We start from the raw sequence: 16,343 nt of genomic DNA on the forward strand, positions 1-16,343 counted from the left end.
TGAGCGCCAAACTAATCGCCCGCAATTCCAGAAGGTTGATGTGAAGCAACCTTTCCTCTGGAGACCAAAGACCCTTGATCTCCAGATCCCCCAGATGAGCACCCCACCCGAAGGTGGATGCATCCGTTATCACTGTTGTCACCGATGGAGGTAGATGGAAGGGCTTTCCTTGGGACAGATTGCCCTCCACGCTCCACCAAGATAGATCCGCTGCAGCTTCTCTGGAGATCCTCACAGACTCCCTGAGATCTCCCTTGTACTGATACCACTGCTTGCGGAGACACCACTGGAGCGCCGTCATGTGCCAGCGTGCATGGTTGACCAACAGGATGCAGGAGGCGAACAGACCGAGCAGGCGAAGGACCTTCAGAACTGGAACGACCGCTCCGTTGTAAAATAAAGGAATAATTTCCTGTATGTTGAGAATCCTTTGAGGAGGAGGGAATGCTCGACAAACAGTAGTGTCCAGTACCGCACCTATGAACAGGTTGCGCTGAGAGGGCACCAGGTGAGACTTGGGCACGTTTATCGAAAAACCCAATTTGTACAACAGCTGAGTTGTATCCTGCAGATGACGCAGCACCTTCTCCGGCGACTCTGCCTCGATCAGCCAGTCGTCCAAATAAGGGAAAACCGAGACCCCCGACCTTCTGAGATGGGCTGCCACCACTGCCACCACCTTCGTGAAGACTCGAGGTGCCGAAGTAAGACCAAACGGAAGGACCGCAAACTGATAATGTTGCGACCCTACCGTAAACCGGAGATACTTCCTGTGCGACTTCAGGATGGGGATGTGAAAATACGCATCCTGCAAGTCGAGCGACACCATCCAGTCCTCCTGATTCAGCGCTTGAAGAACCTGCGCAAGGGTGAGCATCTTGAACTTCTCCTGTTTCAGGTAAAAATTCAAGATTCTGAGGTCCAGTATCTCTGTGCCTTCCTTCTGGATCGAATCCGCACCAGCGGCGTCGGCGGCGCCGTGTTCGAATCCGACGGCACCGGCAGCGGCGTCGAACGTCGATCCACAGGAGCAGCCGGCGTCGAACGAGGTCGAGCCGGCGCCGGTGAAGAGGGAAGCGGAGTCGACGTCCTCGGCGCCGGCAGATGCCAAGACGGCGTCGCTTGAAAGAACGGCATGAATGGAGCTTAAGGATAGACCTGCGGCACTCCCAAGTTAAAAGCCATTGGACCAATCGGACCCGCAGGTGCACCAGTGGTATACATGGCCCTCGAAAACACCCCATACATCGCATTCAGATAATGCGAGGGGTCCTGACCTGGTCCAGGGAAGGCAGGGTACTGGTCAGGCATCACCGGTGTCAGGCCTACCGGCGCCGACGGTGGAATAAGCGGCGTCGCAGGCTCACCCGGGACTGGAAGATCCTCAACCGGGGCCGGAGATGAATCCGGAGCCAGAGATGAAGCCGGCGTCGGGGATATCACTGGAACCGGAGATGAAGCCGGAGCCAGCGAAGCCACCGGAGAAGAAGGAACCAGAGGTGAGGCCGGGACTGGAGAAGGAGACACGGATTCCCTCTGACGCCGAGCCGGCGACTTCGACTTCGGAGCCGAACTCTTATCGGAGTGATGCCGTGAAGAATGCCTCCTCTTCTTCCTATGCTTCTTGCCTCTCGAAGCATGTCCCGAAGTCGATTTGGACGCCGACCTCGACTTCGACCTGAACTTTCTCCTTCCTCTCTTTTCTTTCTTCATCCTGGCAATGAGAAGCTTCGCCTCCCTTTCTTTAAGAGCCTTAGAACTCATCTTCCGGCAACAAGAACAACCATCCACATCATGGTCGGACAAGAGACACCAAACACAGTCTTCATGTGGGTCTGTAATTGACATGTGCTTGCCACATTCCCGACAGGGCTTGAAGCCCGACTTCCTTGTCGACATATTTCTCGAAAGAGAAACAAAGAAAACCAGAAAAACACAAAGTAACGGTGAAGCTACCAACAGCAATTCCCGAAATCCGTTGGCGTCGACGGCGCGGAAAAAAGGGAACTGACGTCATCACGCCGACGAGGTCTTCTTATGGAGCCGGTGACGTCAGCGGAGTCGCGAGCGGAGCAGTGTCTCTGTGATGTCGCCTTCGACCTCATCGGCGTGGACTGCTACAAAAGTTTCCGAATGTTGCTGGCGCAGGGGATATTCACAAGGTGAGGAATCCACTGGCAGATGTATCCATCAGAAACGACATGTTTCTATGCAGCCGGTTTAAAGTGAGCATTTACCGCGAGGTTATAATGCACTTAAGTATATATGGTTGGCTGCATCACAAACAACCCCGGAAAATACGTTCCGAACGCTGCAGAGGGGCTCTGCTCATGCAGGTGCAGGTGCACCCTCTCACATAAAACCCAGCACTCTGCCTTCAGGATTGATAAGACCTGCCATAGGGGTTTATATGTGCAGTGATATAGGATAGATATAGTGAACCTATATCTAAGAAAGGGGTTCATGCATGCACCACCTTACACAGGCAGCTGTAGCAGACCAGTGGTGTCATTTTGAGTGGTCCCTCAGGGGTGGCATAATACATGCTGCAGCCCCTTGGAGGCCTCTGGTGTACCTAGGCCTTGGGTACATAGTATACCATATACTAGGGACTTATAAGGGTACCCCAGAATCCAATCTGGAGTGTACCTAAAGTACATGCAATCAATTTAGGGAGAAGCAGATAAACTGGGGTCCTGATTAGCAGGATCCCAGTCAGACTAGTCGAAAACCAGCAAAACCAGGAAAAAAAGTGGGAGTAACCATGCAGTCAGATTCCACCTTCCTACAAAGACCATTGGTGCACACTAGGTCTTATTCTAGGCTGATATTCTAGACCCTAAAAGCTCTACTATTAGCAAAACGACTGCTGACCAGACATTGGAAGTTCTTGTGAGTCCCACCAGTCATCCCTTGGCGGAAAGAGGTGATACACCGGGGTTTAGCAGAGAGCGTGAGGAATACAGATGATTACGCAAGAGGCCAATATCAATGGAATGGGATGTCTTGCTGGATGCATTCTGGTCACTGAACGGGGAGGACGACAGTGAGCATTGAATGTACACCATGTCCACTGGTCTAAAGAACGCAACTGCTGGGAGGTACATACCCCCTCACCTCTACACCCTCTTTCCTCAGTTTAAGACACCGGCTTTTACCCAACCCCGGTGGGAGGAGTTGTTAGCCCCGATATCAGAGTGGAGCCGTACTCCAGTGGGCGGTAAAGGTCCTCCCACATGTATTGTGCAACACTCACACTACACAAAAACCACTGCCCGACACCATTGCATCTCTACTTAGATGACGACAGAGAGATGTAGAGGGTAGGGGTAGGAAAATTTGCACGGGCAGGATTCAATTGTACGATGGAAAATGTCACTGTTCCATTCCTGTTACTGGAAGTGCAATGTGTACTCGATATAACATTTTCTGTTGAACTTAACGCGCATGATAGCGAGGTTTGTATACATGAATAAACTGCAACAAAGATTGTGTTAAAAAATAAGACACCATACAAAGATCATTTTGCTCAAAACAATAATTTAGTAATAATAGCTTTTTTTATATATCACTTGTATGCCACTTCTATCAATTCTGATTACTGCAAATAGCAAGTTTTACGGTTACAAAATACAAAATGTAATGGTACTCACTTTAATGACCTAGAGTTGGCCTCCCTTGGACTCAGACTTGTGACCTGCAGATGACTGTATTTTAGGAGTGAGTATTTTAACCTAATGAGATATTTTACTAGCATTTAATAATCTATACTACTATCCTGTCGTCCAGCCCAGGTTCTTCAAACCCTGATGCCCTTAAACTGCACAGTCCCGCTGATTGCAGTCTACATGTGTAGGTGGTTTATATTTGATGACTGTTCGTTGGGGACATTTCTAAGCAACTGTGTGGCATCAATTCATGCAATGTGCTTGCCAGATTAGGGCAAATAACTAAATAACTCGAGATCTAGAATGAAGTTTGAAAAGTATCTCTTCTCTCTTCAGCATACCAATGTGCTCAGTAATTGACAATCATCTTGGCGTGCTGGCAAGAAAATATCCAGAAACCAAGTTCCTAAAAGCCAATGTGAACAGCTGTATTCCGAACTACCACGACACACATTTACCTACAATGATTGTGTACAAAAATGGTCAGATTATGGGACACTTTATTGGACATAATGAATGCGGAGGTATACATCTCAAAGTGGAAGGTAATTGTCACACGTTCTTCTTCAGAGCTACATAATGTCATGTCTGTGCATCAAATTTGGGTAATATTATACAATTACTCATATGTTCAAACTCTCTCTTTCTTGAGTACTATGGTCTATCCTGACCACACCTGGTAGATTGCCCTAAGGAAGTACATATATACCAACTTGTGCATAATAGGATCTTCTTTGATAATCACAAATGTTAGAATAATTGCCTGTTGCATTTGTGGCACCTTGAATACTTTCAGAAACACATTTCTCTGTAAAATGAACAGCACAGAGTGCCTATATCCATAGGTCAATGTAATGTATCAATCAATGGAAGCCTCTCCATGGCAATATTTTTTCGAATGTGGATTGTCTGTAGACATGCTGTAGCTGACTGAGTATGCATAAGATGATTGAAAATTGTAGTTGAACGGCCTGATGGCGAGTAGGGCAGCAATGTGCATGCATGTGAACGCTTCATATGTGCCTCAGTAGGGGAAGCAGAAATTGTAAAGTGATGTCGATGGCACAGTCTGTGAAGTAAAAGAACATGATGGCACATGAGATGTGATTCATAGGTGATTCATAGGCAGCAGTCATGATGATGAACTGTTGCAATGTGCCTTAAAGCGCGCAATAAGTATCAAGTTGCTGAATGAGCTTTGACCTATCCGCAGAGCAGTGCTTCATTTGAGCTGGTGGTTTCGGGTGCTCAGCACTGGCACTTAATCAACACCAGTGCTTTTCATGAGCACCAGTTAAGGACACATTCATTTATGGTAGGCAAGAAAAACGGGGAGATTAAATGATTCGCCCAGAATCACAGGATGTTGAGCCGACGCCGCGACTCGAAACTGGTTCCCCAGCTCCGAAGTTGGCAGCTCTGGCCATTATACCACTTCCTCTCCCCACTTTGATGGTTAGAAGTTGGTTCTGTTTTAGGCAGTACTAACAGGAGAAAATGGGCTGATGCAAGCTGCCTCCTGACGAGAACCCCACCACTTATGTCTTTTACTAATTAACGTAATCTGAAATCTCAGATAGAGAACCTAGCAGGAGATAATCGCTCAGATGCAGGCGAAAAATCTAGCTGAGAAAGGAAAAATTTCCTTTCTTGAGTCCCCTCACTCACCAAGCTTTCCCCATGGTGACATGCTTCATCATAGGGGCCATCACAACCCGCTGCTGGTTGAGGTGTGCTATGACTTGCGGAAATACGTAGGAGCACTGTTTTTTGAAACTATGTGTGGTGTAGTGGTGTGTATGGAGTGGAGTGAGTTTAAAAATATCTAACTAGTGGGCTTAATAACTTTTATTCTTGCTCCTAGTTGATATATTAAAAAGGGGGTGAGTCTCTAGGGGGCCTGGATACAATGAGTCAGGTGTCCCTAGTGGGCGTCAACATGTTTCGAGCTTCCCCTAAGCTCTTCTTCAGGACAGGCACAGGGTCCTGTGCCTACCACTCCTTAAGTGACCTAAATTAGGGATAAAGAATCGTGCTGCAACTAATAAACATGCGCGGTTAATATTACGATTTCCTAACGTAGTATCTCTGTAAATGAAAAAATCACAAAGTTAGTATTATGGACAACTTACTCCCAGTGGGGTAGGTAAGATCCACCAGCACTCGGTGAGTTCACTTAATATAAGTGCGTGTGATAATAACATGCTCGACCAGAAATACACACACACAGATTAGGGTGCCACAGAAACTGTGCCTTGTACAAATAAAATAAATAAAATCTTTTTCTTAGTGACATTTACGGTAAATCATGACTGACGGATTCTGTATGAGCGAGCTAGTCATGCAGTGTCCGTGCCTGGAGTGCCCTACATCTTAAAACTGAATATGACGTGGGCGAATGTATTTACATGCTATGCACACGCTGATAGATTAAAAAGACGCGTGACTGAATGTACTGTTTAAGTCGTGTCAGTGATAGAGCTGTGAGCATGGCTGTAACGCACCTATAATTAGCTGAGTTGTTCACGAGGTGACAAAAGGTAACAATGAGCCATATCCAGAACATATCTCCGGAATGCATCTACCTCTTGTGGTCAGGCTGTCAAATAGAATAGCGCGTGACTAAGTTGCACTCCATGTACTTGTTAAGCCGTGTCCAGGAAACCGCACACATGCTTGTAATGTCCCAACAAATGATTCGCTGAGTTTGTCTAAGCGTGACAATTAGGCATGCCGATAAAATGACGGTGCTCGTGAAAATACATCACATAAGTCAAACGGACAAAACTGACAACATTGAGTAAACATAAAAACACATAAAAACATACTAGTTAAAAGGCAACAATGCGCCTCATGGTACTGGAGGGGCTGGGAGGTTCTCGAGCGCTGGAAAAAATGGGGGGGAAGGAAAGAGGAAAAAGGGAGTGGTCAATTGCCTCGAAGTAGGGAAGAAAACGTGTGACTAAAGAAGCGTCCGTAGGCTGCCCGGTTTCTGAAAAGGAAAGTGACTTAGTTGTAGGAGAAATCCTCTCTGGCTTTCTTGCCTAGTGTGTCCCTCGAGACCGCATATTGGTGAGTCTCGTTCGGGCCCTGATTTTAAAGGAAGTGTTTCCGCCTAGTCATACTTGGAAGACTAGAGCGGAGACCTTCAAATTAATTAATTAATTAATTATAAACCAACTTAAGGCAAACTGACATATAGACAAAGAAATTGTGGCAAATGTAGCCGAAAGATGGCCTAATGATGTGAGGTGTATGAGGGCTGATGTGACCTCTGTTAAAGGCAGGGGGCTGCTGTTACCTCTAATCCGAGGGATGTGTGAGGTATGTACTGAGTTGATAAAGTGAGAAACATAAAAAACAAACATATTTACACATATAAACAAACACTTTGTTGTCTGTAGCTGCGGAAGTAATCTCTTCATATAAGGTTTTTTAGAGGGCTGTTGTCACCTCTATTCAAAGGATTGCTACTGTTACCTTAGTAATAACGAATGTAAGTATCTAATTGATCAAGTGGAGAGGGGGGTTCTAGCCTGCTGATATAGGCGCGTCCTTATTGTGGTGTTTTTCTGGGGAAATAGGGTAACTTGGTCCTTGGCTTGTTCATGTTTCTTATCTAAGGAGCTGACCCCAAGGGATGTTATCGTTCAGACCTTGTTTGTCGCTGCGTAATTTGAATACCCAACGTTGCTCCTTCTCAAGGAGTCTACGTTCAAGATTGTCACTGCTTTTTATATGTTCCAGTACCACCCATTTGATGTCATTGGGGGTGTGTTGTTGCTCAATAAAATGTGATGTCATTTTTGTCGTTGCCCGCTTGCACCTGATGTTACTCCGGTGTGTTAATCCTTGTGTTTACTTTTCTGGTCATCATTCCTACACAGTGTATATTGTATGTGCAGGTGATCATGTATACAACTCCCGATGTGTTGCAGTTGGTGAAGTTCCGAATTTCCCAGGTCATGCCATTGTTGAAATATACCTTTTTTGTGGCCGTGGTCAGGTGGCAAACACTACAGTTACTGCACGGATAATGTCCACTGGGTAGTGTGTGCAAGGTTGTTTGGCCGTCACTTTTGGCAGTGTTCCTGGGCCGAGTGTGAACCAGGTAATTTCGAAGGTTCTTCCCTTTCCTGTGGCTAAACATGGGCCACGGGATATCCAAATTTCCGCTGTTCAGTGTACCCCAGTGTTTTTTTATGATCTTTGTCACTTTGTCCGATGCAATGTAGTAGGTGGTTATGCAGATGGGTCTATTGTCCTGTGCAGTGCTTTTCTTGGGTCTAGTCTCCAAAAGTGCTTCCCTGTGGTTGTTTGCTGCTCTCTTTTTCGCATTTGAGATTAGGTATTTTGGATAGTTTCTTGCTACAAGTTTCACTGAAAGGTCTTTGGCTTGGGTATTGTAATCTTCCTTTTCAGTGCAGTTTCTTCTCAGTCTCAAGAATTGTCCAAAAGGAAGGTTATCTTTGAGTTGCCGGGGATGAAAACTGTCATAGATCAACAGACAATTCCTGGTTGTCGGTTTCAAATGTCTAGTCGTGGTCAGTTTTCCTTGATTTGCCATGATGTTCAGGTCCAAAAAGACCAATTCAGACCTACTCATAGTGTGAGTAAACTTCAGGAAAGGGTCTTGAAGGTTTAGCCAATTGACGAAATCTGTGGCTTCTGATTCATTCCCCTCCCAGATCATCAAGACATCATTGATGTAACGTTTCCACAGTTTAAGATGGTTGGTGTGGGGGTTGGTGTTATTGAGTATTTTTTCTCTCTCAAGATGATGGACGTACAATCCCGCTACACTCGGCGTGAAAGTGCTTCCCATGCTAGTTCCGGGCACTTGGCGGAACAGTGTGTCTTCAAACTTAAAATAATTCTGTTAGGGCCAGCCGGCAGCACTCTAGGACTACGTGTCGGGGTGTATGGTAAACCCATGGGTTTTCAAAGAGAACCTCTTTGAGGATTTACAAGGTTTCCTTGTGCGGTAGGCTGGTGTAGAGGCTTTCTACATCAAGGCCAATCAGGATGTTGGTTGTTGGATCGAAGCTTAAGTATTGGAGAAGACATGGCACCGCTTTTGTGTCCTGTAAGTACGTGCTCCTACTTTGGATGCTGGAGCGTAAAAAGTAAAAAAGCATGGGCGAATTTTGACAGTGGTTCTAAGATGGAACCAATGCCCGACACTATAGGTCTCCCTAGTGGTGTTTCCATAGATTTGTGAATTTGGGGTATGGTGTAGAAGTAAGGGATGGTGGGGTTGTTGTTTTCTAGAAAATCAGTTTCCTTTTTGGTAATCCAGTTGTTAGCTGTGGACTCCTCTGATAGATGAGCAATTTCAATGCGTAGGCGTTCTGTTGTGTCCTCCTTGATTTTCGTGTAGTTTCTTTCATCTGCCAAAAGTAGTAGGCACACTTCTCGGTACGAAGTGGTGTTTTGTAGTACTATAGCACCACCTTTATCTGCTGGTTTGATGGTGATCTTTTTCTCGGTTGCCAGTTGTTGTATCGCCTCATTTTCTTTTTTGCTGGTGTTGTGGAAAATTTTAATGGTCTTGGGGTCTATTTCAGACACTTCTTTCAGGACTGCTTTTTCAAAAGCTAGTAATTCTACAGGGAGACATGCCGCTGTCGGTGTGAAGTTAGACTTTTTGTGGAGACCTGTGTCGCTAGCAGTAGATGTGGTAGGTGGTTTCTCCTTAAAGTAAACTTGGAGTTTGTTTTTTCTAATGAACTCATTCAGTTCACAACAAAGTCTGAATTTGTCCATACTCGGCGTTGGTACAAAATCAAGTCCCTTTTCCAGGACTAATTTTTGTGTCGAAGTCAGGGTAATGTCAGATAAATTTACCACTAAGCTGGTGGATTGCTGGTTGACGGGTAGTTCGGTGGGCTCCTGGTGTGGCTCCTCGAAGTCTCCAGAGGTTGTGCCCATTGCACCTGTTGGCTTCTTCTTGATTTTCCCCTCTGTGGTCCCTTGCCCCGTCCTAAAAAAGAATTGGTCTGTGGTGCGTGTGACTGTTCGTGCTCCCAGAATGGATGTGGCTGTTGTTGATAAGTCTGCTGGTGGAAATGCGGTGTGCCGTAGAAGAAAGGCGGTGGGCCTCCATATGGAGGAGGTCCCTGATATCCTGGCCAGCCAAAGTTTTGCCCCCCTCTGTTCCTGTAGCGTCTTCCGCGAGGTCGTCTGGTCCTGTTTCTGTTGTTATTATTGTAGCTGCCATCTGAGTGGTCTGAACCAGTGTCTGAACCATCGCTGTCGGTGTTGTATCTCGGGTTTCTCCCGGATGGGACATAGTCTTCCGTGGTGAAAAATTCGTCTGATATTTCTTGAGTTTTGTATATTTGGTGTCTTTCAGACTTATTTCGAAGTCCGTCATGGATTTGTTAAGTTCATCTAACCGTGTTTTAAAATCAGTGACGCTCTGAAAGGATCTTAGGTGGATTTCACCTTTCTTTTCTTCTGACAACCGTGCTGCGGTTTTTATGATCAACACTAACCAGTCCCTGGTGCAGTGCCAGGAAATGAGAGACCAATCTTTTTTGAACGTTTTGTCCTGTTGAAAAATGAAAGGCTCATTGCGCACTATTAAACCCTGTGGTGCGGTGTTAGATCTTAAATATTCGGCCATCATGATGCCGTGTATCATGGTTTTGATTTGGTTCTTTTTAAGTTCGGAAAGTTCATCCCAACACTGACTCGATTTGTCTGAGTCTCTATGTAGTGTCCCTGCTAGTGGTAGCATGGACGCGATTATTCTCTCTACTTCCTCCTCCGAGAAAGTTAGGCCAGTTGCTTCTGTCATGATTGGGTGGTGTCACAAGGAATTAAATAGATAACTCTCACAGCTGGGTGCTGTAAATTACAAAATCAAAAAAGGGGGGAGGCAGAGGGATATGCTAGGTCCACCCTCCTATGTCACATGTAGAAAAGCAAAATCTGAAATCTCAGATAGAGAACCTAACAGGAGATAATCGCTCAGATGCAGGCGAAAAATCTAGCTGAGAAAGGAAAAATGTCCTTTCTTGAGTCCCCTCACTCACCAGGGTTTCCCCACGGTGACATGCTTCATCATAGGGGCCATCTCAACCCGCTGCGGGTTGAGGCGTGCTACGACTTGCAGAAATACGTAAGAGCACTATTTTTTGAAACTATGTGTGGTGTAGTGGTTAATATTACAATTTCCTAACGTAGTATCTCTGTAAATGAAAAAATCACAAAGTTAGTATTATGGACAACCTACTCCTAGTGGGGTAGGCAAGATACCCCAGCACTCGGTGAGTTCGCTTAATATAAGTGCGCATGATAATAACATGCCCGACCAGAAATACACACACACAGTTTAGATAGCAGGTAGCATTGTGAAGTCTATCGTCTTATGAGTGTAGGCAACATCTGTAGTATTGGAGGATTTAAAAACAGCACCAAGTAGATCAGCAAAGTGTGTTGAGTACAGTATGTTCAGTAGACATTCTGTATGTACCACAGAATGTGCTTTCTGGAGGCCAAAATAAATGAACTGCTGAAGTAAATGAAACTTCATTTTGTGTTAGATATGGGACTAAATTGTTCACTTTATCAAGGCAATATTGGAGAGTAACCTTCGGCCAAAGGGGATATTAGGATTCCTAACCAGAGCAAGTTACAATATAACACTGCAACATTTTAAAGTCTTTTGAACTCTACATTTGTTAGAGCTGACAGCCTTTGGTGTGGTCTTCCCACAAACATTTTGCCTTCGCCCCTGTTTTCTGAATTTTGATTTGTTGGCATTAGGACTCTGTGCACTTAAACGCTGGTAACTGGTGCTAAAGTGCCTGTGCTCTCTCCTCTAAACATGGAAAAATTAGCTTAAAGCCAATTGGCACATTTCATTTACTTGTAAGCCCGTAGTAAAGTGGTTCTACATGTACTCAGGTTCTGTAAATTAAATAAACCTTTTGCCAGGCCTAAACCTCTTATCTGAATGAGACAATTAGTTATGGATTCCTCACCTTAGAATTACCCCCCAGGCTTCATACTGGATCCGGAGAAGTTTCCTTCAGCAGTACCCCCGCGAGTCGATGGGGGGCATCGGTCGACTCCACGTTCGTCGTTGGCGTCGTGATCTCCAGAATGACATCGCGGTATCTCCAACAAGGTCCCGGTTGAGAGGGAGGTCGCAGGATGGGTCGTGGAGTCATCACCATCATTCCTCGTTGAAGTCTTCTTCGGGTAAGTCGAAGCACATAAAGAAGGCGAAGAAGCACCGGCGCTCTCCGCGTTCTCCCAGTCCGTCGGCCGACACGACGTGGGAACTGGAAGGTAGTCGTCCGGCTCCGCCCGCGGAGCCTGTTGGGTCGACTCCTGCCTTCCCTCCCTTCCCAGGAGCCGGAGTGACCCCTTCCCAACTTCGCAGCTTTTACAAAGCCCTCCATTACCTCTTTGGGCAGCCCGACTCCGCCGGCGTGCCTTCAGGCCCCGCGGTCTCAGCTGGGAGATCTAGGCCTTCGATGCCAGCAGCTTCAGCGCTGCAGGGTCCCCAGGGATCCAGGCCTGGATCCGGATCGGCACCGGTCATCCTTGTGAATCCTCCTCCGGCACCAAATCCAGTGGCGACACCTCCACCCCTCCAACGCCGGTTGTGTCCCCAGCCGACGTCGGCCCCAGCCTCTCCATTGATATAGACACGGAGCCAGACCGAAATCGACTGACGTCGGGACTGGCGCCGACCGGTACTTTTGTACCACTGTTCTCCTCTGGTATTCCCTACCGCCCTGAGTGGCTACCAGAAGAGGGTGAGGAGGACTGGGAGGGGTCTGTGGACCCTTTGGCAGAGGAGTTAGAGGAACCGGACTGGAGAGAGGAGTTGGGTGAGGCCAGTGGTCTGGACACTTCTGCAGACCTCTGCATGCTTTCTCTCCCTACCGTGGCTATGAAGGATGGTGCATCGTACACAGTGGTGTTACGTAGGGCGGCTCAGGCCTTAAACCTTGAGCTCCCTGCGGTAGCGGTTAGGACTAACCTCCTGACCGAGGTGCTTCAGCCGGGAGCGGCCTATTCGGAGCCCCTGCTGCCATTCAATGATGCCCTCATGGACATCCTTTTTGGCACCTGGTCCAAGACCAACACAGGGTCACTAGGTAGGACGAGTTCAACGTCTGTAGCCCTGAGACGCTACACCTAGTTGAGGTCCACAGGCTTTTTGGGTGATGTCCAAGCAACACTTTTTGACATGTCCTTTGATGGCTGTTGCTTGTTTGTCAACAAGGCAGACAACGCACTCGAGCATTTTAAGGATTCCATGGCTACGGCCAGATCCTTGGGCCTCACTTCCACCTCCCGTCCAGCACAGTCTGCTTTTCGCCTCTTTCGTGGCTACAGAAGGGTGCCCCGCCACGTTCCGCCCAGAGCCACAGGCCTGCGCAAGCTGTCCAGCATCTGCGGGGACGTGGGTCCCACCGTCGTGGGTCCGGGGACCAGCGGGCGGGCCAGTCCACCAGCGCCCCCTCCGCAGCAGCCTCCAAGCCCTCCTAGTCCGACCTTTCAGGGCCACCTTTCTCCAGTGGGCAGCAGGATTCACCATCACCTCCCCCACTGGCTCATCATCATGTCGGACAGGTGGGTTTTGCAGATAGTCCGAAGGGGCTACGCCCTCCCCTTCAAGACTACCCTTCCATCCATGCCACCTCAATTTCATCGCATGTCAGAGGATCCCTTGGCCCTTCTCTAACAGGAAGTTACAGCTTTCTTGGCCAAGGGAGCCATCAAGCGAGTTCCTGCCCCAGAAGTAGGTTGTGATTGCTATTCCCACTACTTTCTGGTGCCCAAGAAGGAAAAGGGCCTGCATCCTATCTTGGATCTCAGGAATGTCAACCGCCTCCTCTGGAAGGAGAACTTCAAAATGTTGACCCTGGCTCAGGTCCTGTCTGCCTTCGACCCTGGAAACTGGATGGTAGCGTTGGACTTGTAGGACGCTTATTTTCACATCCTCGTCCTGCTGGCTCATCGGCGTTACCTACGGTTCCCGGTAGGCCATGAGCACTTTCAGTTTACACTGCTCCACTTTGGCCTTACCAGCCCCACTCAGGTGTTCACCAAAGTGAAAGTGGTGGTCGCAGCTCATCTGCACAGATCAGGGGTTCCAGTCTTCCCCTATCTGGACAACTGGTTGTTGAAGGCGGGCTCGCCCCAGGCTGTCGTCTCCCACCTCCAGACTACGACCGACTTTCTGCATTCGCTGGGGTTCACCATCAACATGCCATAGTAACACCTGATTACCTCTCAGAAGCTCCTTTTCATCTGAGTGGTTCTGGACACAGCGCAGTTTCGGGCTTATTCTCCCGAGCAGCGAGTCTGGGATATTCGGGCTATGATTCCGATCTTTCAGCCCTTCATCCCGGGTTTCGGTCAGAATGACCTTGAGGCTACTGGGCCTCATGGCTTCCTGCATCCTGCTGGTGGACTATGCCAGGAGGCATATGCGGGCTCTGCAGTGGGACCTGAAGTTCCAGTGGGCACAGCATCAGGGGAATCTCTCCGATTGCATCCAGATCTCGGAGGGCACTGCACACCAATTGCAGTGGTGGCTAACGAACCAGGATTGGGTCAACGGCAGATCCCTCTCCCTTCCTCAACCAGAGTTCACAGTGGTGAGAGATGCATCACTTCTGGGGTGGGGCGACCACATGGGGGTGGCGGAGATCAGAGGCCTCTGCTTTCCGGCGGAGCCCGGGCTCCACATCAACCTTCTGGAGCTTCTGTCTTGCATTGAAGGCATTCCTTCCTTCTGTCACAGGGAGAGTAGTGCAGGTGTTCACGGACAACACCACCGCCATGTGGTACTGCAACAAACAGGGAGGGTGGGGTCGTGGACCCTGTGTCAGGAGGCACTTAGTCTCTGGAAGTGGCTGGAACATCAGGGCATGTCCCTGGTGGGTCAACACCTGGCAGGTTCTCTGAACGCCAGGGCGGACGAACTCAGCCGCCGGTTCATGATGGATCACGAATGGTGACTTCACTCGGAGGTGGTGCAAGGTCTCTTTCAGCGGTGGGGAGAGCCTTGGTTAGATCTATTCGCCACCAAAGAGAATGCTCGCAATGTCAGCAATTCTGCGCGTTGGAATTTCTAAGGCGGCACTCGCTAGGCGACACTTTTCGTCGTGAGTGGAGTTGCGGTCTTCTACATGCCTTTCCGCCTATACCTCTTCTGCCCAGAGTGCTGAAGAAGATCAAGCGTGACCGGGCCCAAGTCTTTCTTGTGGCTCTGGACTGGGCACAAAGAGTCTGGTATCCCGAGCTTCTACACATGGCCGTCGATCCTCCAATCAGACTGCCTCTTCGGGAGGATCTTCTGTCGGAGCAGCAGGGGATGGTCCTCCACCTGAACCTGTCCAGCCTCCACCTCTTTGCCTGGAGATTGAGCGGCGACAGTTGGCAGCTTTCGACCTTCCTCCCGAAGTCTGTAATGTTATCTAGGCAGCCAGGCGTCCCTCCACCAAAATGGTATACGCCTGTAGATGGAACAAAGTTGTGGCATGGTGCGTAGCAAATGCTGTGGATCCCCTTTCTGCACCCCTTTCAGAGGTCCTCCTCTTCATTCTTTCTTTGGCCCAGCAGGGCTCTACTCTGGGCACTTTAAAAGGCTATCTTTCGGCCATTTCGGCCTTTCTTCGGCTTCATGATTAACCTTCTCTTTTCAAGTCCCAATTGTAAATCGCTTCCTTAAGGGCATTACTCACTTGTTTCCTCCAATTCCTTTCGTAATGCCCCAGTGGGACTTGACCCTGGTTCTGACCTACCTTATGTGCGCTCCTTTCGAGGCACTACATAATTGTCCTCTCAGACTCTTGACTCTATAGACTGCTTTTCTGGTTGCCATCACCTCTGCTCGCAGGGTGAGTGAGCTTCAGGCTCTTTCTTCTAAACCTCCTTTCCTTGCTGTTAATCCAGAAAACAGTTGTCCTTCGCAATAGGCCTTTTTTCTTTCCCAAAGGGGTTACCTCTTCCCACATAGGACAGACCATCACTTTGCCCACCTTTTTCCTGCCCCCGCATCCTTCTAAAGAGGAGGAGAAGCTCCACCGTCTGGATCCAAAATGTGCGCTTTCATTCTATCTGGATCGCACAAAACAATTCCGGGTGGATGACCAGCTCTTTGTTGGCTATGTGGGTGCCAAGAAAGGGCGGGCCATGCCCCAATGGACCATCTCTCGATGGGTCGTTCTTTGCATCAAAATCTGCTATTGCTTAGCGAAGAAGGAACCTCCAGTGGGGTTGCATGCCCATTACATCAGTGCGACAGCAGCCACTACTGCTTTGGGATGTGGTGTTCCCCTTCATGACCTCTACCAGGCAGCTACGTGGGCTTCATTGCACACGTTTACCAAACACTTCTGCCTGGACAGCCAAGTCCGGAGAGTCGGCTTCTTTAGCCGTTCAGTTCTCCAGGACTTTCTGGTGTGAACTTGGTTCGTAGACCTACCTCTGGGGTTGGTATTGCTGGGGTATCTATTCGAAGGTGAGGAATCCATAACTAATTGTCTCTTTCAGATGAACAAGTTAATTACCTTCGTTAACGATATATCTGTAAGAGACATAGATTATTTATGGATTCCTCACCGCCCCACACATCCTTCCCGTTCTGCGAACTGACTTCTAGGGTAAGGGACTTCCTTTCAGGGACCTAGTTTTGTGCAC

The 16,343-nt window shown here is 48.2% G+C and overlaps 1 protein-coding gene across 1 annotated transcript in view; it reads left to right on the plus strand.

The window, feature by feature from the left end:
• PDCL2 (phosducin like 2) overlaps nt 1-16,343 on the plus strand; it is a 287,508-nt gene that overhangs the window by 243,767 nt on the left and 27,398 nt on the right. The window contains exon 5 of the mRNA XM_085642073.1: nt 4,005-4,213. Coding sequence (XP_085498199.1) covers nt 4,005-4,213 — 209 coding nt within the window. The remainder of the gene's footprint in view (nt 1-4,004; nt 4,214-16,343) is intronic.

The sequence above is a fragment of the Triturus cristatus genome, chromosome 2_2, assembly GCF_964204655.1.
Source record: "Triturus cristatus chromosome 2_2, aTriCri1.1, whole genome shotgun sequence".
Classification (NCBI taxonomy): Eukaryota; Metazoa; Chordata; class Amphibia; order Caudata; family Salamandridae; genus Triturus; species Triturus cristatus.